Genomic DNA, 26,770 nt, shown 5'->3' with positions numbered 1-26,770 from the left:
TAATGCTGTAATACTTCTACCACCATCGGTATATAAGAAACATCTCTTTCTCATGAATTTTAGCATTCCATCCTTATTTTGTAGATGAGGAAGTGAGAGCCCATGGTTAGTAAAGTATTCAGGGTTAAATAAATGTGGTAAAAGCCAGATTCCTGAATCTATGTACTGCAGATCCCAGCATCATCATCCTCCACAGGAAAACAGTGACACACCCTGCCAGCACTCCAGAAGCAAAGCCCAAGATATAGTAACCATGGCAGCTAGTAGTTAGCAACTAACATATGTACATTATAAACTTCTCTTCTTCGGTCCCACAGACGCTTGATCAAACAGTGGTGGTGGAGGTATGGTGTAAGTGGCTATAGTATTGGTACTGCTATTGGAGGTGTGCTTTAAAATGAGGGGGACATGCAACAGAAATAGAAAGAAAAGAGGTGGGGCACTTGGAGAAGGCCTGGGAAGGGTGTGGCCATCTTTAGATGACATCTTTGGATGCAAGCCTTAAAAATAAAAACTTCTGTGACAAACACTGTTAGATATGAGGAATAATATGGTCACATAGCCACTTGACAGAGCAGAGATTATAAACTGGTCTGCCTTATTCTTCACCCAAGACCTTGACCCATCATGACCAGATCTCTAGGATTCATTGACTTTTTTTTGGCATCTTTCTATGTTTACTATTCTGTTGTACTCTCAAGGCAAATTATGTACGTTTTAAGGGAAGAAGAAAATCATAGCAGATAATAATCAGGATCAGCCATCATTGATCATCATTGATCACTTAGACTTTATCACCTGTGTAAGGATAAATACATCAGTTTCTCTAAGGTTGACAGACATCTGAGTCATCTGGAAAGATGCTAAAGCAGAGTTGCTGTTCCTGCCCTCTGAGATTCTGATGCAGTAGGGCAGACTGGGTTGGAACCTGGAAGTTGGCGTCTCATAAGCCTTAGGTGGCCCTGCTTCTAAAGCAGGCACCAAACGCTGAGGGCCACTGCTCTCCTCTCTGAGGTGTTTCCTACTACTGTATTTAAAACCACTAATAGCACAGGGATCGGGTCTGAACCATACAGTTCTCTTCCAACTGAGTGACAACTTCAACAACACAATGTAAGCTTCTTCTGTTGCTTTATTAGTAAATGGTTCCCTGTGGCATAGGATGAATGAAGGGGTCCAATCTAATTTCAGAAGAATCAATTTTGAAAAGAATAGTAGGCAAATTATCAGGGTACAAAGATTCTGTTTTGATAGAATCCTTAAGAAAAATATAGTCTATCTTTATATGAAAAATTAATAAGAAATATCTCATTTTACTCTTGTTCATAATTAAGAGGAGGTGTTCCATGGAGAACAGTTGAAATGTAAGTGACCTATGAAGAAACCTCTTTTTTTTTTGCCATTTGTTAATAAGCTAATTCTTAAAGATTTGTTTGTATTCGTGTATATGTGTGTATCTGTGAGTGTTTGCCACCAGAAGAGGATATGAGATCCCTTGGAGCCAGTGTTATGGGCAGTTGTGAGCTGCTTGATGGAGGTGCTAGGAGCAGCAGTCAGGTCCTCTGGAAGAGCAGCAAGACCTCTTAACCACTGTCTTTCCAGTACCCATAAGTTATTTTTTTTTAAGGATATAAATAAAAGAGAATAATACCTTAGAGCTTTCTAGACATCTAAGTCGGTGAGTCCTTTGAGTCCTTGACACCGAAAGAGAAAAGAGGGGGTTGGGGGAACCAAAGGGGACCGTTATCTGTAAAGCTTTAAAAATATTCTTTCTTGAGACATTAGAGAAACTGGGTCCCCAAGATCTAAAGATGGGTGGAAATACCTGGGGCCTGAGTTAGTTAGAGCCAATAAAAAGACAGAGGGAAAATGGCTGTTGAGTAATGTTGCTGTTTCATTTGGTGTAGAGAGTAAAAACCAGAATATTCAATGAACCAAAGCACCAGTTGTGACATGGATATAATTGCATGCCAGCCTCTTCAAAGGAACATTTCTAAACTTGAATGAAGTACTCAGTGTTGAGTCTAATGTACAGTAGCATTCATTTTAAACAGTGACCCTTTTGTTTTCTCCATAGGCGAAGATGAGGATGAATTTGAGAATTTTATGCTGCCTCTCACAGTCTCTTTTGAAACAGTGTTACAAATATTCAACAACAACTTTAAACAAGAAGAAGTAAAGGTGAGTTTGTTTTCATACATGAGGAAAGAGAAGTTTACTTTTTCTCAGATGTTTAACACAAGAAAATGCATTTGTATTTACATATGTCTCGTGGCCACATTTCTAAGTAATATGTTTGTGAGTTGTGTTTTAATGTAAATGCTTTTCTAGTTTCTAATACAAATGGACTTTGAGGTCAGTGAGTGTGGCTAAAGATAGTCAATTCATGGTTAGATGGTGCAGATTTGTCTCCAGTGATGCTCACTGTCTGTAACAGCATGGTTCACATGGGTACAACACTTTAAACATTGCTACCTTTTTTCCACCCTGCTCTGTGTGTTTCAGCATGTCTATATAGATACATGCACACATGCTAAAACCCTACATCTCTGAAGATTTTTTAAACAAGAATTTATATAAATCAAGACTTTATTAAATGGCTAGGCATATGAGTATAAATAGGAGCCAGTCTTGAAGTGTTGCATTCTTAAACTGAACAAAGTGATTAGGATAACTGATAGCTAAATAAGACTTTATGTGCCTGTGGGAGCCATATTAGGATTGATTTGACAAGTCAGTTCAGCTGTGGCAACAGTCATAATATCTAAGACAACATTATGTTTTATTAGTAAAATCCTTAAGTGTAGCAAGCTGTTTGTGACAAAACAGCCCCATATTTTAACGTGGGGGGATGGGAGCAGGAGCTTTGCCAAACAGAAATAATATCTTCTGAAATTATACTGTGTCGGTGCTATATTAAATAGATTGGCACTGATCATTATTTTTAAGAATATTAAATACACCCAAGAGAAGTAGGTACCTTTGTTGGTGAATCCTTACTAAAAAATTATTATTTGAAATAGGTTGAATTATTACCCATATTTCTTGGCTTCTCTCTCCCTCCTTCTCTCTCTTCCTCTCTTATACACACACACACACAAATAACATGAAGCCAAATAGAAAAGGGACAGCCTTTGATGATATTTATATAATTCTTCTATGAAAAAAAAATATTACCCAAATATTATCTTTTAGTTTAAAACAGAGTTTTTGAACTAGATATTTATCAAGATAACATAGTCATAAAAATATTAAAAGCAGGTAAGTTCTTATATTTTCTTTGTTTAAATGATCTCTGTAAATTCTTTGTCAGTTCCCAGTCAAATTAACTGTATTTTTTAGATGTTTTCCTAATGCTTCTGGCCAACAGAATCTTTTCAGCTTTTAAGTAGCCATCACTGCCCCTCATAAAAGAATCAGTGAGGTTGAAAACTGCCATCTTTATAAAAATTACATTTGTCTCATTTGAAGATTTCATTATATTCCAAGCCTGTTTGGATGTAATTCCATCTAGTTTGATAGAAACCATCTTCCTAGAGTCATTTTTAATGGAGTTCCAGTGATATATCCCTAAACTAGCAAGTTCTTAACGACCCTGGAAAGTGACTGCTTGATTACACTTTAACGGTATTTGCAAATAAAATCACAAGTAATTAAGGGGAAATCTCCAGGCTTTTGAGCAAGTTTGATGCATGATAACTGCCTGATTCAGCTTCATCTAGAGTAATGCTGTGTAGGCAACAGCTACTGAGATCAATAGCAACGTAATGATAGTGGCAGAATTAAGTGAGTAACCTGAGAACTGTGCCTCAGAATGCATGCAGCTGCCACGAACCAAGGCCACACAGTGCACTCCGTGCTTCCGTCCTAAATGTTCATCAAAAGACGCCCTGCAGGAAAATGGAGTTAGATGCTCTTTATTGCTGATCGTGTCTCTTGCCACATTTATCAGGGAAATTGGATTAGCAGTTGGCAGCTGCAGGTAGACAAGATTCTGCAGTGATTAAATATGCAGCTTGGCTGCATTTGTTGTGACAGACCTTTAGTAAATTCTACTGTAAGCACCATCTGTCTAATTTGTATGAAGAAAACTTGGTGCTTACAGCTGCCGGTAAGGAACGAAGTCTGTTGCTTTATCATAAACAAAACTTTTGCACTAAATGCTCTTAAATGTAATTTATTAGGTTAAGGCTCTTTTTCTATCATAGTGAATAAATAATACATGCAAAGGTGCTTTCAGGTACTTCATTTTGCAAGTACTAGAGATGGAAACCATTCTGTTTTGTTCTCCAATAAAGTATTTAGTATTCCAATCCACAGGAGGTGATGCTGTTAAAATATCTTTATGAAAATACTACAAGACTGCCAAACTCATTTAATTTGCAGCCCTTACCAGGATCGTCTAACTCCCTATTTATAGATCTTTTTCAAATGCAGATTTTAAGTTGAACTTGAACATTAAGCACCTGTGTTTTCAAACTGAAATACTGTGAAGAAAAAAAGTGCTGAAGAGCTTTTATTTATAAGTTTGTTTTCTTTACTTAGTCCTAATAAAATTTAAGCGAATGGTGAATTTTTTGTGTTAGGGTTCGTGTGTGTGTGTGTGTGTGTGTGTGTGTGTGTGTGTGTGTCTCCAAAAATCAAAAGGAAAGAAAGAAAACAAAAAAATTCCTGGTTCTAGAGTATTATTTCAAAATGTTTCTTACCCCCCACACCCCATCATTTTATCCATAGTAAAATATAGTGTATTGTTCCTCTAGCCCAGGCATATTTTTCAATGCAGCTATGACGTCATGGGTTTTAAGAAAAATGAATGAAAACTTCTTAGAGGAAGAGGAGCAGTTAAATAGGAACCTATCTTTAGTCCCTTCGTAAAAACTCCACGATGCTAAATTATTTAAAATCCTTGATTTTCAGCATGCGCACATTAAAAGTTTCGCACTAAGTGCCAAATGTTGCAAACAGCACTTTAACAGAATGATTTTGCTTTGATCCCTGTAGCAGTTCCTGAATAATTTATCACAGGTTATTGCCTTAATTCTGGAGAGGGATAGAGCAATAAAGGCAGATGAAAACACTCCAGTTGAAACACCTTGGGGCCTGCTCATTCCTCTGACACGGCTCTTTTGTTGGAACTATTTAGAGGTTATTAAGATGTGTCTCCAGAATTAAGAGTATGCTGTAAGGATGAAGACAGCCATCTTAATTCTAAAGACAAAGCACAATGACCCTTCACCTTCTTTTTCTTTGTTGTTATTATATAGTAGAATTATGAGGATAATATTATAGCTGCCCCAGTAGTGCCACTACAGTAAAGGGTCTGTCAGACTTCCCATTAGAAACCCTGTTTGGGGGTCAGGGTGGAAGGAGCTGCGTTTCAGCTGTTTCCCAGCCCATTCGTCTCACACTTGGCACACAGACAACTGTTCACCGTGCAGCGGACTGAAGCTCTCAGCAGTTTCTTCTTGAACTCTCCAGAACAGAGTCTATAGGATTAGATCACTAGACCTACCCTACCCTACCCTCCAATGCACCGCGAGAAAATTATCGGAGCCCTCGCCTTTTAGATCTATCAGCCCCCACCCCTCAAGATCATGGGTTATTTGCCAGCTAGTATGAGCTACTGGTAAAGGCTGTCTGTCTCGTACCAGAGCTGAATACTGAGAAAATTCTCCTGTAGCGTTACTTATGTGTCTGTGTAAATTCCGTGCTGCCCTGAGAGGAATGCTATTTTTGAATATAATGACTCTGTTTCTTACATTAACACTACACTTTATTGCTTGAGTGAATCTGAAACTTATGCTTAATATACACTTTCTCTGCTCTGAAGTAGCATTTTCCAAAAGTAAAACACTAGTATAATTTTATGGACACATTTTACTGTATTAAAAAGACTGTAGATTTGCTTTTTAGGGTACTTGTATCAACTTGGTACCTTTAAGGAGGAAAAATTCTGATCAAATAAAAATTAACCTTTTGTATAATGACATTTTTATGAAAAGCCTTTTGTATAGGCATGAAGTAAAATTCATGGTTCTTGTCCACTAATTTAAAATTGAATAGTGGGTATCTCATATATATATGGAAGCTTAAAATCACCTTAGGAGTAGCTTATATAAGTATATATAATAAAATAGAATTTTTAAAGAGTACTTTAATAGATGGCAAAGCCAAGTAGAATCCATCTTATAGCATCGACAGCAGCCAGAATGCAAATGTTCAGAGAATGCCTCTTAGGTGATGGATTTTTGTTCTGGAGGCTGCAAGGAAAGAAGGAAGCTGAGAAAGAGGAGACCAATCCTAGCTGGTGAGAATAAAAACAAAACAAAACTGCATAATAAACAATTAAAGTATAATGGTAGCATGAGGTAACTATGAGGAATCCTGGTAATTGTTAAAAAAAAAAAAAAGTAAGAGCTGGTGATGTTATGAGAGAAAGCTAAGTGAGGCAAAATGAATTTAGGATTTTCATATTAAAAACTTTGGATTCTCATCATTCCATAAGCTATTAGAAATTGAAATTGAATAGTCCCGTAGACAACATCCAGTTATATTGAGTCACCATTTAGGTAGGAGAGGCAGTGTGTCTGACCACAAGCCATGATTTGTTACTTTGAAATGTCCTCCATGATAAAGATGGTTAAAATTCATTGCCTACTTGATAACTTGGGCTTTTTACTAAACAGGTTTTCATTTATTACCAAAATCAATCTGAAAAGGTCCCGAGACCATTTTTTGGCTTAATATTTCTTCTGAAACAGTATATTCAGAAATCACAGTTGCATGTCTCAACTCTCACACCTCCTTGTTGGGCAATTATGTTTATTTGTGCTCTTTGTTCTGACATTCTAGCATCTGTTCGTGGGTTTTCTTTTTCCTTCCCAAGCATCATCCTAAGGACAGCTTAATTAAGAGTGCAGAGTATGAGTCAGATCTTTTTTTATTTATGTTGAGGGGGTCGGTTTGGTTTTCCCCCTTTCCCTTCTAAAACCATTTATGAACCATGCTTACTATTTGTCAAGCTATTGCTATGCATTTTTGCAAACAATCATATCTTTCATAGTAGATCTGTGGAAGGACCATGATTATAATTAGCCCCTGTGATAGATTTGGAAATTAAGACTGATTAATTGCCTTGTCTTTAAGAATTAAACAAAGCTAGAGTTAAGTTTCAGAATCTCATGATATTAAAAACATAACTTTTTCCCACAATATGGCTGCCATTCTTGTTCTATCATAATGCTGCAGATTACCTAGCTAATTTTATCTTGTTCTGAGTTATCGCAACTTTTCTTTGGGGATCCTTAAATGCCAGTGCATTTCTAGGGCAGACTAAATTGTATAGTAGAGTTGATTTTAGTCAAGCCAATCAATTGAGATTTGCTATTAAATAATATCTAGACTATCTACCTCTTGTGAAATTATGAATTCTGATCTTTTTTTTTTTTTTCTAATTTGGCAGTATTTGGGCACACAATATATTAAGAGTCTCAGTGTTTCTGTGCTCCTGGAATTAAGACTTAGCTCAGTTTATAAGAAGCAAAGTAGACTTGCTTAGCAAATTGTTGGTCTGTTTATTAAAGAGTCTATGGTTTTCTATGGAAAGGGATCTAAACGAGACATTTTAGCTAATGAATCAGAATCAGATATGTGGTCATTATTGCCTGATTATTACTCCATCTGCTCTGCACTAACGTGAAAATCAATTACTGTGTCTCTTTCCCACTGACAGCGTATGTTGATCGGGCTGGCAAGAGATCTTCGAGGGATTGCCTTTGCACTGAACACAAAGACCAGCTACACCATGCTGTTTGACTGGATGTATCCTTATTACACTGTGACAATACCAGCTCTGTGCACAGAGGGATGCCAGGCCCCTCTCTTTCGTTTAATAGTGTGGCACAGTAGGGAAGAGGAAACAAAGCTAAATGAACTAATGTGTAATCAGCTAAAAATTACAGCACAGTGGCAGCAGTACAGATAACGGAGCACAGCATTTGGAGACCCGGCGCAAAGAGGTCACTGTTGTGATAAGATAGCATTAAATATTGACAACTTGAAAATCACTTCCTAAATGACTGTTTATGTTAGGGTTGCAGGCTTCATGTAGCTAATATCTGTGCTTGTGATCAGTGATTTGTACCATGTGGTATTTCTGAGATGTGAAGTCTCAGTTCCATCTCAATTAGTAGGGTTAAGTTATCCTTTTGAGATTTTATTCATGAGGCTACAGTTGGTCATCATGATGAGGATATTAATGCTCATGAAGGTGGCAGCGTGGGGTGGGGGCGGGAGATAAATGACCAGGATTTGTCATTTGCTGTAAGATTTGAGTGTTCCATTACTAAACTGTGGTATAGATAGGGGGGAAATCCCTATACAGAAATGTCTCATCACATAAGAATAAAAAGAAGCAGATTAGGTTTGAAATTGCAGCTCTTCAATTACTGTGTAAACCTCAGCAAGTCACTGTATTTCTTGGAGAGTTGATGTCAGCATCCAGCAAAGGAGATAAGCCAGTATTCTAGCTTACTGTGACACTAAGATAAGGAACACATTCTGTCTGAATCTGACACTTACTTAGTGGCCATAAGCAGTTATTAACATGTTAATAGTGCTCTGTGAGTCATCTTTGATCCTAACAGGAGATGACTGTTTATACAAGTCATCCAAGTGTGATAGCGTCATGCTCTTTATATTTGAAACCAGCTGCCCACAAGAAAATTCTACTTTAAAGCAAATTGACTTGTTTTGTTTTGTGGTTTTCCTTCCTGAAACAGTATCTGGTTTGCCAGTTTGGCCTGAGACTTGACATAGAGCCAAGGATGGACTTAATCTCCTGGACGTGCCCCAGTCACCCAAGGATTGGGATTACCACGCCCAACTTAGTGTACATTTAGGTGGTATTATTTCTTGCTTGTTTTATTTAAACTTTTCTTATCCAAACTTTCTTTATATATTGTAAAGGAAACTTCTTAGAAGCAGTGTTCAGTGACTGTCATAGTTGTGGCCCAAAACATAACAGAGCTAAACATATTATAGAGAGAATGCTACACATGATGAAAAAATTTAAATGCTAATATTTAGAGTACTGACTTACGGTGTTTAGTTGCTATGGAAACCTTTATTTTCTTAAATATCAAACAGATAAGATTTTTTTCATGGTCCTGATGAATCAACTACATATCTTATACATATAATGTGTGTATAAAGGTTATAAATTTAATCATAGAAAGTCTTAAATTAATCTACAAAGGATAAACCAGATACATAAGACCATTTTATTTCTCTAAGCACCCTCTTCCAAAGTTCAAACATTTCATTTGGAAAATCTTAAGAGCCTACTTGTGAACAAAAATTGATTATTCACTTGAAACTAGACTCTAAAGCTAGCCTGCTCAGCAATTAAGAGGTTGTTGGTTTTTTGTTGTTTTTTTTTTGTTTTGTTTTGTTTTTGTTTTTCTTGTTCACCAGTTATAATAAAAAGTCACGGGCAAAAACTCCCTTCTGTGTCAACAAATATAATCTGGTTTCCATTTCAGCATTTGTCCAGTAGATGGCAGAAATGGAAAATCTTGGGACTTGGTGTTTTGTTTTCAGCTAGAAGCCAGTATCTCTTCCATTTGACCATAGATGTTGAAGTTATTGGGGTCAGGGACGAAGGGCGAGGTGTCAGTTATGCAGCAAGCTGTGCTACATCGCCAAATGCAGTGGCTTGCTACTGGCCTTGCTTATAATAATTGAGTTTCAGTAGCAAATCAGCTTCCTTGGGAAAAGGCCAAAGGCTTTTCATAATTGTATTGACAACAAAATGAATATGATAAATGGTGTTCATTCAGTTGAGACAAGATTTATAGTTTTCCTTTGGGCAAAGGATGAAGAGCAAATATTTATAATAATAGTAAAATTTGTTTAAAAGTTACATTATTTGATCATTCAAAAAGCTTTATTAAAATATTTCGAAATACTTTTAACAGTTTCAGGTGATAAAGTACAGAATCTTTCCAAAGTATTCAAGTAATGCAAAAATGAATAAGTATATGATTTAAAAAAATACGGATATGAAAGTCATTTATTCTTCCTGAAATATTGATATGTCAAACCGTCAGTGATGATTCCCACATTACTGCCAAGAAAGTTTATTTGCCTTTTATCCACATAGATGTGTGTTCTTTAATTTGTTATGCAATTCTTAGCTTACAGAAGAAACATTCCTGTAAGAGCACATGTCATCGTAAAGCCAAAATGCATTTTATTTATGGTGATTGTTTGATAAAATGCTATTTTAGTGTTTAGCTATTTAATTCAGAAGCATCTCTGTGAGTGCTGACTGCATTAACTGCTGCACAAACTGCATTGCTTATCATCACTCTGTCCTTCTAAAACCAAATGGCCTGAAACTACGTAGCAACCATCTTGATAATTTTTCCATGACTTGAGAATTCAGCAAGAAATCATTCATTTATACCTTTGCTCCTAAAGTAAGAATGCAGTAATAAGAAACCTTTATCTTTCAGTGCATTGAAACACATTATTTAAGCCTTTCTCAGGCTATACTCAGGTTAAGGTGTCAATAATCCAGAGGGAAACTAGAAAATAAACAAATGTGAATATTATTTCCACACACTCTAATTTTCATGATGTGGTCATTGAGTCACACAGGCAGTTGGTGCTGTTTATTCATGTACGTAAGCACATTTCATAAAACCAAAGCAAGACATAAATGAGAAATGCAGAAGAGTATGAGCCCTTTAATAAAGTCTTTAACTCCAGCCTTGGTTTTACCACTTCACAGCCCGTGGGTCTTGGGCAAGTTATTTTGAGTTATCTCAGAGTCACAGTTTTGCTTCCATGGTATAGGTTACTAATCCCCATGTCATAGCTCCCCTGCAAGAGCTATTGTAATAGTGTGGTTATAGAAAGGTCCTGCTGTAATGTCTGGTAGGAAATAATGACTTCACCACTGTCACTTCTCCTAAAACAATTAACAAAGAATTCGTACTTGCTTACTTATTCAGCAAGGCAGGCTTCCTTGACACAGTGTGCTTGGTTTTATGAACAATATAGTTTACTGAGACACAATTCTTACCCCCAAATGAACTTTTAGTTCAAAACAGTCATCTGCATAAATGACCTACAACAACATAGAAAGCTGTAGATGCTGTACTAATAACACAAACAAGAAAGGTCTGTCATTTCTGTGGATGTCAGAAAAGGCTGTGTAGAGGTGACTGTGTCAACCTGAGTTTTTCGAGGATAAGTAAGACTGGACCCTGGGGAATTAGGAAGAGACAGTTTCAGGTGATCATCAGTTTAGGGGAGATAAGAAAGATGCTTCATTAAGACACAGCTTACTTCATGTTTAGAAACAGGTTGCCTGGCACCCTTGACGATCATACTCCAATATGTATATCCATACTCTATAGGCAGTATGACCCCTGTAACATAAATTCTGATGACTTTAGTGATCAATGTAATCAGAAGTATATCTCAAGAGGAAAATAAGTTAAACTGAAGAAGAAACTAAACCTAAACAGCCACTGTTGAGCCAACATTCTTTTAAATGTATTTTATACACAAGAAATACAAGAATAAATTGCTGCTCTCAGAAGCTTGCAAATGTAATAATGCAAAAGACTAATTGTGCATATGTTATAACAGATACATGTAAAGATACATGAACATTTTGTAAAGGATTGACTAGTATTTGGGCCAAAATGAGAGAGGTTTCCCAGGAAACCAGAAGTTGCACTATGCTTTAAAGATGGTTTGCCAAGTCGGAGAGATGAAAGGCGTCATGCAGGCCATGTCCCCTCATGAACGAAGCATAGCTATTGGCATGTTTGTGCAGCTCTGTAAGATAGCCTTTGAACTGGCAGGTTCATTCTAGTCTAGAACCATGGCCTCAAACCCTGATTCCTAAAAGCTTTAACGAAAAAGAAACCATATTGCCATAAGTTTTATACTGCTTTCTCATCTTATTATTTTTCTAATCATGTTCATTTTGTTTATTTTGTGTATCTGTGTGTTCTTGCCATGGCACATGTATGGAAATTAGAGGACACCCTGTGGGAGTTAGTTCTTTCCTACACCACAGAGGTCCTCAGTGTTGAACTCAAGTCGTCAGGCAGCAAAAGCATCTTTGCCCAGTGAGCCATCTTGCTGGCCCTTTTTATTTTCTTTCATACTTTTCAAATTTGTGTGTGTGTGTGTGTGTGTGTGTGTGTGTGTGTGTGTGTATCACTTTTTCTACTATTAAATCCCAGAAGGAAATAATTGTGGGTTTTCTCCTTATTACTTTTTGTGCATTGCAGCATATCAAAACTACTAATAAGCACAGGATGGATACTTAGGAGAGTGCGCAGGTGGATGTAAATCCAGTGCTTAATGCTGTCTCATATTTGGCATCCTGTGTGCTGATGTCGCAGTTAGTGCCTTGTTTTTTGTTTTTTTGTTTTTTTTTTTTTTCATTTCCCTAATGTGGACCTTTGTTATTCATTGAGAAGATTCAGGTGAAAGACGTTCCATCCACCCCTCTTCTACCCAAGGGTTCGTCTTCTCTTCCTCGTGCCCATATGTATGTAGTCCTCACAAGGCCCCTGGAAAATTAAACTTGGGTTTTGACTCTCACTCTATAATCTGAGTCTGGCACTCTCACTCTGGAGCCCTTTCAACCTCCTGCTTAGTAGACCTCGGCTCCGCTTGCCAGTAATCCCTCATTTTCTCAGTGGCAGTCACCCCTGTCAGAAGCCTATTGGAATTGTCACTGCTCTCATGCCACACAGAGAAAGAAGCATCCCCTCCTATCCCCTGGTCTTATCCAGTGTGAATATCGTGCAAGTGCTCCAAAACTGTTGCGGTGCTCTGTCTTGAGAGTAGTTTGCATGGTGGGTGAGCAGGTGGGCTTCTAATGTTTTTGGGTTTTGAGGTTTGTGTCTGTTTCCTGACGATCCTGAAGTTTTCGCTTAGGCTATCTCTTTCTGGAACTGGGAGCATCCTTTACACACCTGCCACACTAATGAAGTATGACCTCTGACATAAAAACCATGTCTTCTATTTCTAGATTGGTCTTTGAAACAATTCATAGTATGTGGTATCTACTGTCTACAATAATAGCTTTCCTAGTACTTAGAGAAAAACAATAAATTGTCTGACAATTCAAGTAAAAGTTAACAATCAAGTTAAGTTTTTTTTAATGTTTATGTATGTAGGTAGGGGTATGTGTATACATATATGTGCATGTGTATTTACACACACATATACATGCATCACAGTTCATACATAGACATCAGAAGAGAACTCACTTTTTCCATCATGTGGGTTCTGAGGATCAACCACTAAATCTATTTTTATCATTCTATTCAGCTTTACTCTTCACCTAAACATATCCACTCACTTCCTGTCCTCACTCCCTGTTCTTTCCTTTGTGGTATTTTCCAGCATGTGTCTTTACTTCCTGTCTTGCTAAAATGTAAGTCTCATAAGGGCAGGAATTTTCCTAGTGGTTTTGTTATCTTCGAACAGTGCTTTTGAGGAGGATTTCAGCACATCCTTGTTGTGGAAGCTGTTTTTCTGAATGCAGCCTGAGCATACTGTCTCGCTGGGTAACTACTACTTTCCTGCTTGAAGGGGCACAGCACTTTTCAAGCTTTGGAAGGCTTGTTTTCACAATTACAGAAGTGATTTCTTAAAGTTCAGCATCAAGTGCAGTTCAAAATAGTCATGAGGCACTTCTAAGCACATAGCTTCTGTCTCCTTTGCAGGTTCACAGGCTTACTGGGCCTGTGCGTAGAAGACCCTGGTTTCTGCACTCATAGGGCTTGGAATGGAGAGAGAAATTCCGTGGTAGGGCTAGCACAGTCATACGTAGGTCCTCTCCCAACCCAGGCGGGCCAGCAGTGTAAGCGATGGAAAAGGCTTTCAGGAGTTGTTGACTCCTGTTTGGGAATATGAGGGACATGTGGTCATTAGGAAGGAGATTACCGGGAAGAATGGATCCCAGCCCGTGCAAAGCTAGTGGAGCAGGCAGCTAGTGCTAACAGGCAGCCCTGCTTCTCAGAGGGATGGAGTCCCCTGAAAATTGTTAGGAGTGCTCACTGAGCATAGTAAGGAAGAGATTAGTGCCACTTGTTTTGACAAAAATAGAGAAAACATCCCAGAGACATGAAACGTGAGCTAGGTATTAAAAGAAGGGATGAGGCAGAAGGAAGCAGCATATAGAAAAATGGACACTGTGCTGGGCGATGGTGGTCCATGCCTTTAATTTCAGCACTCAGGAGGCAGAGGCAAGTGGATCTTGATGAGTTCGAGGCCAGCTTGGTTTTCCTGTGATGAATTCCAAGAGAACTAGAGCTATATAATAGACCCTGTCTGAAAAGAGAGGGAGAGAGCTTACATGGATTTTGTACTACCCTTAGCAACAGTGGCCTTGAGCAGGTTATAGAGCTAGCACCATCATATAGGACTACTAACTATTGTGGTACCAGGAAGGTGGTACATTAAGGAGGCCAGAGCTCTTATGCAGAGTAACAGCCCAGATGTTTCTTGGAGCTCAATGGTACCAACGCAGAGGTGCCAACAGCTTAAAAAAAAAAAGTAAGTGATCCTGAAACTGAGGTAGATCTTTAATATTTACTGTTTCTCTATGCTTTTGTGTTTTTTTACTTTTTCATAATAAAAGTCTTCTCAGTATAATACTCAGAAGCTCCAATAATAATGACTTAAATACATTTTCATTTTTATTTCTCTTTAGCTAAATTTACTTTTTCTCTATAACAGTAAACATAATTCTTTAAGTGTATTACTTAAATAATATTTAAAAGTATATCTTTGTTTTATTTCTAATACCAGGAATAAAAGAATTTAACTTTGTAGCTATCCCAAAAGTATATCTGTTTAGTTAAAAAGAGATGCCATTATGCACCAACAGAAAGAATGTGGATTTCTGTTTGTTTGTTTGCTTGCTTTAAAAGGCCATTAATTTTCAGCAATTTTCAGCAAAGGACTTGTGCATGCTAGGCAGGGGGTTTGCCACAGTCCAAGTTCTTGACCCATAAATTCTTTAACACATTTTAATAGGTACCCGACATATCTCCCAGTTCTTCAGAGAGCTATTGAGCGATGGTATAGAGAACCAGAATGTACCACTCCCATCTTAAAACTCTTGGCAGAACTGACGCAAAACAGGTAAGCATCTGTGCACGGTCTGCAGAGCTTGCATCTGCCTGCTGTGTATTGTCAAGTTTAGTGTTAGCACAGGGGGACGGTCAGTGAAAGCAATTCAAGGAGCTTTGAAAGGAAGAAGAGAAAGTTACAGTATGTTGTAGGTGTATGAGGCTGAGGAGGAGGAAGAATGGCTACACAGAAACTTGGGGAAATGGAAAAAGTTGAACGACTACAGCCACTGTTATTTAAAATATTCAAAATGACAAAATAGAAAAAAAAGGAGCAGTTATCTTTTAACTATTTTTCTGCTTAGCTACAATTGTGTAAAATTTTAAATGAGGAAGAAAAGTATATCTGAGTTAAGAAATTTTACTTTATGAATACGGAAACTGAGTCTCGGGGCAGCTCACTTAGTCCAGGAGCTGTGAGGACGTCCCTGCTCTCACTGAGCATCATCCTGTGCTGGGAGCGTGTGCTTGCAGCCACACTTCTCAGACCTTAGGATTTGAGCAGGGCAGCAGGCATTCAGGTGCTTCACATGTTACTATTAACCAAGATTCCGCAGAGAGGTGGGGGAACTACAGCAGTCTGCTTGGATTAGCCTCTTTAAAACGTGTCATAGTGGATGTGCCGTAGCACCAATTACTTGCCAGTTAGCCATCCTGTTTCATCAGTGCCTCTGTGCAGACAGCGAGTTGAAGGAGAGATAGCCAGACAGGGCAGGAAAAACATGGGCTGCAGCTCAGCTTGGCCCTGTTGCTGAGTTGTTCACAGCAATAATTCAATTTTTTACTCTTAAGTGAAAGATGAAAAAAGATTTGTGACAGAAATGTATTTTCTTCTTTTGAAAGCTCTTAGGGTTTTGTTTTGTTTTGTTTTGTTTTAAGTTTTCTCACGGGCACTTTAAATATTCAGAGAATATGGGCTTTTTATTTAATATTAGAGTGTGGATTATTTATCATTAAATACTATTAATTAGATATGTATTACCAAAAAAGCATTTAATACTGAAGGAAAAAAATAGTGCTCTATGCTATAAAACATTTTGTGTCTGCCCTAGCAGGTAATTATGCATAGCACAAATGACTCAATAATTGCCATATAAAAATGTGTATTTCAAAAAAGTATTTCATGAAAAGCTATGTATAGATTTCTTTAGAAGCTAGTATGGATTATATATTTGCATTTTTCTAATTAGAGTTATTATTGTACTTAATAGTAAACTAATTTTGAAAAGCAGCAATTTGTTTAGCAAACAAGATATTAGCAATGCTTTGCCTGTGGTTTAGGAGGTAGTTTGCTTATTTGTTGAAACTCTGTTTAAAAACATTCCATTGTATCTTAAAAGCACAGCTGCCTGGCATACAATAGCCAAATGAAGCCAGGGAGAGGGCTGAAAAGCAGGTATTTTGTCAGAATGGCTTGCCAATCCCTTGCTCTGTTCAAATTACTCCCCACCTGTGGGGAGCCAGGAAAACAAAAGTTTTTTCTCAGAACTTGTTTCTTGGAATTTGTTTCTCATTTGCTCAACTGTGTACAGTCTACAGTAGTCTGTAATTTGGTAGTGTATTTGAAATGTGTTCCATTTGTGAGGTGACCCAGTTCGCATCTGTGCCTTACTAAAAGACATGGCATCTTCTGTCACTCTAGAATTGTTTCATAGATATGACTCACACTAGGACATGGCAAGTGTCTAACTGTTACATTTTTTAAATAATTATCCATCAGTCACTTTACATGAAAGAAGAAGCGGTAGAAAATCTGTGTTGTAAAATGTCAGGATATTATTTCAATAAATTAAAAATGAACCCTTGAATCAACAAAAGTGAAGAAATTATTGTACATATTTTTATCGGAAGCTATACATTGAAGTGTCTCTTTAAAGAATAATTGGTGCTGAATGAAATTCTTATAAGTGAAATTGCTAGACATGCTGATATTTGGCTTCTTTATTTGTAGAAATAGCATAATTTTTGCTATATTTCTTAGGTCTCAGCGTTTGAATTTTGATGTGTCCTCTCCCAATGGAATTCTTCTTTTCAGAGAAGCAAGCAAAATGATTTGCACCTACGGTAAATACCCTTTTCCACACTGGTCTCTGCAGTATAAGGCACCTGCTCCTGAAAGGAAAGATGCTTATTGTGTCGTTCTTTTGAGCCTTCATATTTGTCGGTAACAGTGTGGGAAGCAGGACCCAAACCTGAACAGCATCAGGCAGGAGAGGAAGGAACATCCTGGCTAACTTGATACATTTTAGGGGGGATAAAATTGCAGGGTCAGTAATAAAGAGTACAGTAGATAGACTTTTTAAAGTTGTAGTATATTCGGAATTTCTCAAATTTACAACAAGGAATTCGCTATCTTCGTCTCTGAATGCTTAGACAATTTTGGCAGGAAATAGCCTCACAAAAGGCAGTAAATGTTTTATTGCAAAAAACATTTGGGTTCTGTAGCTCTAGAACCAGAGTTCCCAAGTCAAGATAATCGATTATAGTTAAGTTCTTCGTAATCTATTTATAGCAGTTTGGGCCTCAAAATTATTATTGTCCCTAGCACTTGCCAATTAGGGCAACTTCAATAACAACATTGTCTTTTCAAGACTTTTTCTGAGTTATAAGAAATCATTTCTTTGGTTTTTTAACAATTTCATACATACATGTGCTATATTCTGGTTATTCTTTTTCCCAGACCCTCTCAATTTTCCTGATAGCCCCTTAGAGCTTTCTTACCCATATTTGTTAGTTGTTTTTTGTTGTTGGTGGTGGGTTTTTTTTTGTGTGTGTGTGTGTGTGTGTGTGTGTGTGTGTGTGTGTTTGTGTGTGTTTCCTGTAGAATCTGCATGATGCTGGGTTTGGAACTATGCTTCAGAGCTTGGCAGGCCTACCAGTGGAGATAATCTGGACCCTGCCTCCCTGTCTCCAGAACTAGTTAGTTTCCAGTAGATGTGCAGTTAGTGTCAGGGCTCCATCCCATCCATAGCTGATTGTCACAGGGTCTTTCTTTTGTGGGCTCAGTGCCAGTACACACAGCTATAGGAGTTCATGATTTTCCCTTGGTCGTGTTGTGCTTCCAATATGGCAATTCCTAGCCCTTCTCCCTGTCTTTCAGCTATTTGTCTGCCTCCTCTTCCATAGCGTTCCCTGAGCCTTAAAGGGGTGGTGTAAATGTCTTGTTTAGGGTGGAGCTGACTTGATGCTCTGTCAGTTGAGCAAACATCAGTCTTCAGTTTCACTGTAGGGCCTGAGACCTGTGCAGTCATGGATTTGGGGCTGAGTTTATAGTACATGTATCCCCCTCCTATAGAGTGGACCTTGAGTTCTTTTTAAGTATTCAACATCCTTAGCAATGAAGGAAATGCACATAAAACTACTTTACGATTCCGTCTCAGCCAGTCATAATGCCATCATCAAGGATGCAGATGACAACAAATGCTGGCATATGGGTGTGGCATAAGGGGAATCATTATGCTGCTGATGGGAGTGTAAACTAGTGCCGCCGCTTTGGGAACCAGTCTGGAAGTTCCTTGAAAAGCTAGAAACTTCTGAGACAGTTATGTAGGCAGGTAATGAGGACAGAGCAGAGGTAAATCCTCCAGTCTAACTTAGCATGATCTGACTGAGGCCAGCTTCCAGCTGGGTTCCTGTGTGACACATTTCTCCTCAGTGTTGTCCTGATCCCATGTTCTTTTTCTTCGTAGTTTTGTGTGTTTCTTTGGTTTGCAGGTTTGGATTTTGTCACTTTGTTGTAGTTCCCCATGTCAGTAACTGCCTCTGAAGTGCACTTCATCTCAGAAAGCTGGTGACGCTCATCCCTCCTGAGTAACTAAGACAGATTTTACAGAGTGCTGTCAGGCTTCCTTATTGTAGTTCTCTGTGTGAGTGTGGGAGGGGGGGTATCTCAAAAAGTGAAAGCATACTTAGAAGAGCAAAAAATATGTGTTTTAACTATTCTTATTTCATTTCAGAACACATGCTGGTATTCTGAGTTATTGTTATTGTAAGCTTCCATTAAAAATGCTTATTTTTTTTAATTGTGCATTTGAATTTGAGCTTGCAATCCTAAGTGTGCAGAAACAAGAGAAACTGCCTATTTAAGGTAGCATACTAACACTCTTATTTTGCCTTATACCAATGGCTACATTACCACAACTTTTATATCTATTTTAAAATAGAGAGATAGAAATCATAGAAAGTAAAAGTGCTTTGCCTCCAGAGGAAACAGAGCCTACTTTGAAGTGGAGTTTCTAAGTCTAGTTTGCCTTGCATTGGGGCTATAGCTAATCCAGGGATGGGGTTAGGGAGAAGGTTGATCTGTAATTTGCTTTCATGTATATAAGTGCACCATGTATATACCTAGTATCTGAGGAGGCCAGAGGAGGGCATAAGACCTCCTGGAGCTACAGTTACAGACAGTTAGGAGCTGTGTGTGGACGCTGAAACACGAACCCAGGTCCACTGCAGAAGTCCTAACACCTTTAGTCACAGTACCATCACTCTAGCCTTTTTTTTCCCCAAAAGGAAACAGTCATTATCATTGTGAAACTATACATTCAGGAGCTACTTGATAACTGGTAGGCCTCGCACTATGCAAATGATGGGCTCCTGTCCCCAGGAACAGTTGAACCTCTCCTGGTGCTTTGTGGCTTATTGACTGCTGCAGTGGGGTTGGTAAGAGCAGTGCAACTGGCTTTCCAGAACAGATAGGAACACTGGCAGGTGACACTAAAAGAAGTCATACAAAGCAGTGTCAACCCTGTGGGCTTTAAAAGCTCTCCATTCTCCTATGCAGTGGTCAGACACAGAACAAGGCATTGCAGGAAAAGACGAGAAAGATAGCTATGAAGATTGCATTGGAGAAGGAAAAGAAGACAAGTCAGAGCCTTGAAAGCATGCATTTGTTTGTTCAGGCAGTTCTCACATAGCCCAGGCTGTCTTCAAACTGACTTTGTGTAGTCTTAAATTTCTTTTCCTCCCAACTACTGAGATCACAGGTATGCATAAGAATGGCTGGTATCTGAGTATTCTTGAGAAGACATGCAGTAAGGAATTTTCTTGCTCAGGAAAAAGGCCAGGAGTTAAGAGTCAGGCTCTGCTTCTCAATTTAAAATAATAGTTTTGGTAGTTTCTGGTTTTAACCCACTGTTGAGTGCTTGCTTCTGTATTAAGTCATTTATCATATATTCCTCACGTCCTCATACAGGTATTGCTAGTTCCATGACCTTGGTTAAGTAGCTTCAGTTTCTTCTTAAATGGGGAGAATAACATATAGCTTCTAAGGTGGTTATAGAATAGATACTCCGGTACTTTCTGAAAGGCCTTAGACCAGCTGGCCAGTATGAGTGCTGTAACCAGCCTTTGTGATTACTGTGACAAGAAACTGAAATTGAAGCTGTTGGCATTAGAAGCTTACCAGGTATTATGTAGCTGGCAATTGTTTGGATTGGAAGTCAGAGTAATTATAGGTAATAATTTTTCCATATCCCTTACTGCTTCTTAAGACTTTTAGGAAGTTTATGACAGGCACTATGAGTTTTTGTGATTTTCATCCTAAAACTTGAGGGAAACCAAAGTACACATGGGAAAATATTCTCCAGCTTTGTTACTGGTGATTTTAACACATGCGTGTCACATAGGCTAATAGAGTCCATGGAATCCCATGCTGTCTTCATCTGCCTTCTGGGCTCTGGCATGTTTTCTTACCATGTCTTTCCTCTGGACAGTCCCGTATGCTCATTGGAGGGAGATCGTGTGGCCAGGCTGCCATCTGGGAGTCTGAAAGATGAAAGAGTAACAGCAAAGGCTGGGAAGAGCCTGAAGTATTTACTTCTTTGGGTTATTCCAGGTGAAGGGCAGGGAATCCTAAAGAGCCAGATCATTCTGCAGTCCCTTCCGTCCCCACCCTCACTGAGCTTCCCTGAGGCTCCCTTCTCCTAGGTAGTGTTGGGTGGTCAGGGATGTAGTGGTACTAGAGAGGACTGAGTGCTGAATGCACCTGATTTATCACGTATTTTGAGGACCATCTCTTCTTCACTGCAATGTGAGACTGGCGGAAAAATAATCCTTTTGATAGGCTGTTTTATTTATCTACATTCTGTCATGATATACTGTGATGTAAGTTTTTAATTTTCTTCAGCTCTCGGCTGCTCTTGCCGTTCCAGCACAGGGTCAGCACGAGGTTAGCCACAGTAGCACAAAACAATTTCCTGTTTGTACAGCCCAGGTAACATTTGGATGAGGATTAAATTTTACCACATCTTCTACTAGCCCTAGCCTATTATTTCTAATGAGTTTTAAATTGCTTCAAGAACATGTATTTCAAAACTTAGTGCAATGATCCTTCAGCCTGAGCAACTTAATAAAAGAAATTTCTTTCTCTAAATTTTGGTTAAAATGTTGCATGCACTGTAATAAATGTTATTACTCTGGAAACCTACTTCTCAGTTTAAGAAGTGGATGTTTTTATGCTCAATTTCCATTTGTTTAATCTGTTCTTCCCATTGCCTCTGGGTACTGGTATCTTTAGTGACATCTGTTGGTTGAAGAGTGCACAAAGGGGAGAAATACTGCTCATTTTCATGAGGCTAGCCAACATGGAATTGCTTCTGTTCCTTCCTTTGGTAACTGATTTTAAAAAAGCTCAGCTTGTAAAAATTAAAACTTTAAAAATAGCTGGAACAAACTATGATCATTCTCTTCACTGAAGAATTTACATCTTAGGCTGAGAGATGGCTCTGCAGCAGATCCAGGTTCAATTCCCAGCACCATCATGGCAGTTCTAATCAGCCTGTAACTTCAGTTCAGTCCCAGGAGATCCAGTGCCCTCTTCTGGCCTCCATGGGCACCAGACACACAAGTAGTACACAAACATACACATAGACAAAACACCCATACACATGCACAGATTGGTGGGTGGGTGGGTGGATGGATGGATAGTTGGATGGAGGGATAGTTAGATGGAGGGATAGAATCTCAAAAATTTAAAGAAAAAAAAAGAATTTACATTTTGAAGCAACATATGCTTCTTTAACACTTATAAACTAAGTTTGTAAAGTTTTATATAAACCATTGCTAACTTTTTGTGACCCAGCTAACAAACCAGTGGCTTACTCAAAGGGTTTTACAGACCCTAGGAGTCTGTGAAAGTACCCACAGAAGTCCTCCAGGTAAAAGCATGGGGGGGATGGGGGGTCTGGCCAGAAATACTCAGCTACATAGTTGCCAAAACTTGATTTGTTTGTAAAGGGTATCTCTCATTAAGAATACAGCATTAGGAGTGTAAGATTTGGTCATATAGTCACATTAAGATGATAACAAGACAACAGGTGAAGACTGCATTTGCCTTGAAACGCTTAGAGATTTTACAAAATGCCAGCAGCCAGCAGGAAATAGTTGTTGGAAACAGCCAATCCACGACCACAGACATGGCCTTTGCTTCATGTACAGCATGCCGATAATAAAGCTCCCAGAAGCCTTGTGGCAGCAATAGAATGATTATGCCTTGAGGACCCCAAAATCCATCTCAGCCAACTTAACAAAAGAAAGACCTTAAAGATTACTCCATGGGGAGTCTTAGAAGCTACAGGTGTTAGACTAAGCCTCCTTTTTGCACACAAGGAAAAAAAAATGCTAATACTTCTTTTCATCATGCAGCTAACATTTATTGAGCATGTCCTGTACTGTAAGTTACAAGGGATGAAAAGATAAACATAGAAAAAAAACAGATTCTTCCCTAAGAAAAAATTAAGATTTTCAAGACGTTCAGACAGATGAGTGAAGAATTGATGTAGGCAGATAAATGAAGAGTATGATCTGCTAATGTTATGATTGAAGAGTATTCAGGGTGCTGAAACCTAGAAGAGATTTCTCATTCAAATTCCAGAGTCAGAACAGGCAGAATATTTTTGAAGACTTAAGAAATGGGCCCCATTGGACTAGAGAGATGGCTCAGTGGTTCAGAGCACTTGCTGCTCTTCCAGAGGATCCAGCTTTGGTTCCCAGCAACACCCAGGTGTGAGCAGTTCACAGCTACCTGTCGCCCCAGGGCAAGGAATTCAGCACCCTCATCTGGTCTCTGCAGGCATATATAGGACACTCACGTGTCCTATAGACATACATATAATTTTTTTTTTGTCCCAGAATATGTAGACAGCATAAATTGGATTTGACAGATGGGGAAAAAAGGTCACAAAGTTGGATCAGGAAGGAGTCAAAGGAAGAGATGAATATGATCAAAATACATTGTATGAAACTTTCAAAAAAACTGATGAAATCTTTTTATTAAAAAAGAGAAATAGACTGCCGGGTGGTGCATGCCTTTAATCCCAGCACTTAGGAGGCAGAGGCAGGCAGATCTCTGTGAGTTCAAGGCCAGCCTGTTCTAGAAAGCAAGTTCTAAGATGGCCAAGGCTACATAGAGAAATACCGTCTTAAAAAACCACAGAGAGTGAGAGATAGAAAAATATGTATGTAACAAGGAAACTGCAGATTTTGAAGTTGCTAGAATCCTAAGTAAAAGTAACTTGTATCTATTTCTATTGTTTATGGGTAAGCATGCACACATACCATCCTATCTGTCTGTCTGTCTCTAGAGGTCAAAAGACAGATTTCAAGAGTTGTTTCTCTTCGGCCATGTGAGCTCCAGGGCTCAAACTCAGGTCATCAGGCAGCAGACACCCACTACATCATCTCAGCAGCCCCAGCTTTATCCTTTTAAAATAAAATAAGTTTGATTGGATACACTTAAGGACGATAACATGACGTTGTGTGGTGGCTGTAGACAGCAGGAAAGGTTTCTGTAACTCACAGTCCAGTTAGTGCTGCCCATATTGCCTGGGTGTGAGGCAATGCACCAAAGCAACAGCAACCTGCCAGCGGCCACAGTCCCAGACAAGTTCTTTTCTGTAACCAGCAGATGTCAGCTGCCAGTAGCTATTCAGCTCTGAGTAGGCCCTTCCTGTCATGCTTGAGTTTTGACTGGCTTGGTCTTGTACAGGTAACCACAGGCGCTGTGGGTTTATGAGTACAACAGCCATGTCCTCTCCAGCACCACTATCCTATTTCAAGCACCACTCTTCCCCATCCTCCTGCCCTTACATTCTTCCACCCCCTCTTCTACTGTGTTCCCTGAGCCTTGAGGGTTAGAGGTTGGTACAGACGCCGCTTTGGGACTGAGCACTCCCAGACACTGATTCTCCATGCTTTGACCAGTTACGAGTCTCTGCACTAACCACTCCTCACTGAAGAAAAAAGTTTCTCTCAGCAAAGTTGAGAACAGCACAAATGTACGGGTATAAACATGAATTTTTATAAGGCAGTTTAACACATGCTCATTTAGCAAAACAATAATAGATTTTTTTCCCCTAAGGACTGACTGTCACTTCTCCAGCCATGAGCTCTTGACCAGGCTTCTGAATTATCTACCTAACATTGACTGTCTACTGTGGAGCAGGCCTTGCAATCAGAAAGTAGTTAAGAGTTGTTCTATCTCACCAGTGAGCTCGTGACCAGCAGGTCAGTATCCAGTGCTGGGGAAGATTGCTGGGCTTTTTCTCCCCCAGCAGCCTCCATAGTACCACCCTGCACTATGAAAGTTACCAGTAGGCCAGAGGTTTCCCAGACAGTTCTGGGTTAATTTCCTTGTCTTGAGCCCAACTGGTATGATGTCTTTAGTAGAGTCTTACCATCTACTTATGGTGAGCATCCAAGAGTAACGTCAATAGCCTGTAACTATGAGCTTTGAGTGATGATGGTGTGCCGTTACAATTAATCCCTCTACTGGGGAATCTTAAATCTGTTTGAAATGACACACGTGGGGGACCTGGAATAGTTGGCAAACTCTGTGTCTTTCTTTTGGCTTTGCTGGAATCCTAAGACTGCTCTTTAATAGCAGAAATTTGTCATTTGTTACATTACTACAGTGGTTGAAGTAGGCCTCATGGAAAAGATGACATTTAACAAGGCTTCCTGTAAATAAGAATTAATAATGAGGGGGGCTGGAGAGATGGCTCAGCGGTTTAGGGCATTTATGCCCTTCCAGAGGACCTGGGTTCAATTCCCAGCACCCATATAGCAAGCAGCTCACAGCTGTCTGCAACTCCAGTTCCAGAGGATCTGGGACCCTCACACAGACATACATGCAGGCAAAATATCAGTGCACATAAAAATAAATAAATATTTTTTAAAAAATAAAAGAGAGAGAGAGTTAATCATGAGGTACCTCAGGGAATTGTGTTCCAGGCTAAATGATTAGGATATTGAGGCAAGAATGTCTGAGGAGCTGCAAAGGATGTCACTAGCTAGCGTGGAATGAACAAACAGGAGGGTGATAAAAGGTGAGTTGTGAAGGCCTGCAGCCACTCCCCTGCTCTGACTTTATCTCTAAGTAAAACAGTATTTTTGGTTTGGGGTTTTTGTTTGTTTGGTTGGTTGGTTGGTTGGTTGGTTGTTCTTGGGTTGGGGGGGGGCATTATTATCTTTGAGATGGAATTTTACTTTGCATCTCTGGCTGGCCTTGAACTCATAGACCAGACTGGCCCCAAATTCAAAGTGCTGGTATTAAAGGCATAACACCGCCTCTAGAGTATTTTGAACAGAGGAATGCCATCCCTCTGTCTGTCTTATTAATGGTAGAACACATCGGACTGCAAGCAAGGTGAGATAAGTCAGTATTGTGACGATGCAAGCAGTTGATACAGACTCTGACCAAGGTGATGGCGGTGGGTGATGAGAAGGGATGCAGTTCTAGTTACATTGAAGCTCAGTCAAGCCAGTCAGTTGAATTAACAGTATGTGGGAAGAACATAGGAGAACTTAGCAAAACAGCAGAAACAGGAGTGTTGCTGATAGCTAGGATGGAGAAGCTGGAGCAGATGGGGCAGTCTGTAGCTCCACATTAATGAAGTTTGAGATGTTGGTACCATCCAAGTACAGATGCTGAATGTGGGTTTGACATGAGATTCTGGAGTCTGGAATGATGTTTAAAGTTACAGAACTCAGTTAAATGGAGTAAAGTGGAGGCAGGAACATAAATATGGAAAACTTAAATTTAAACCTTAGTGTAGTAGGTAAAGGGAAAAGAGGGAATCAGCATAGAAGAGTGCTTGCAGTCAGCAATGATGTAAGAGAAATAAGACTGGTAGGACCTGAAGCTAGGAAAGCTGAAGTAGTCATCAGTGTCAAAAGCTTATTGGAAAGAATGGGAAGAGAAATGAAGACAGTGTTACAGGTCATTCTTTTTTGGGGAGTTCTGTTGCAAAAGGAGCAAATTCCAGCAGCAGCCATGGAGGTTTTTGTGTTGCTTTGTCTTTTGAAATGAAAGAAATCTTAGCATGTTTTATTCTGATGATAATGATCTAATAGCAGAAGGGAAATGATTGCTTAGGAGAGAAAGAGGAAGTTGTCGTTGCTTCAGCATCAAGCACAGAAGAGCTAAGGCTAAATTGACTGAGGGACTGACTTGCCGAGGCAGTGTGTGATGTGAGTTCGGGTGCCAGTAGAAGGTAAGGATGATGGTGGAAGTTTAGAATTCAGATTGTATTCCCAGAAGGAGAGGGTGCATTTGTGCTAGACATTAGTAATCCTCTCCAAAATAATTCTACTAATTTTGT

The 26,770-nt window shown here is 39.1% G+C and overlaps 1 protein-coding gene across 1 annotated transcript in view; it reads left to right on the top strand.

The window, feature by feature from the left end:
- The window catches only part of Ranbp17 (RAN binding protein 17), a 316,352-nt gene that overhangs the window by 234,113 nt on the left and 55,469 nt on the right, over window positions 1–26,770 (top strand). Inside the window, exons 19-22 of the mRNA XM_055604851.1 lie at window positions 2,078–2,181; window positions 7,733–7,821; window positions 15,079–15,186; window positions 17,155–17,237. Coding sequence (XP_055460826.1) covers window positions 2,078–2,181; window positions 7,733–7,821; window positions 15,079–15,186; window positions 17,155–17,237 — 384 coding nt within the window. The remainder of the gene's footprint in view (window positions 1–2,077; window positions 2,182–7,732; window positions 7,822–15,078; window positions 15,187–17,154; window positions 17,238–26,770) is intronic.

This window comes from Psammomys obesus, unplaced genomic scaffold, assembly GCF_907164565.1.
Source record: "Psammomys obesus unplaced genomic scaffold, mPsaObe1.curated_primary_1811, whole genome shotgun sequence".
Lineage (NCBI taxonomy): Eukaryota > Metazoa > Chordata > Mammalia > Rodentia > Muridae > Psammomys > Psammomys obesus.
The sequence above is the reverse complement of the archived record's forward strand: the minus strand, read 5'-3'. Positions and strand labels throughout refer to the sequence as shown.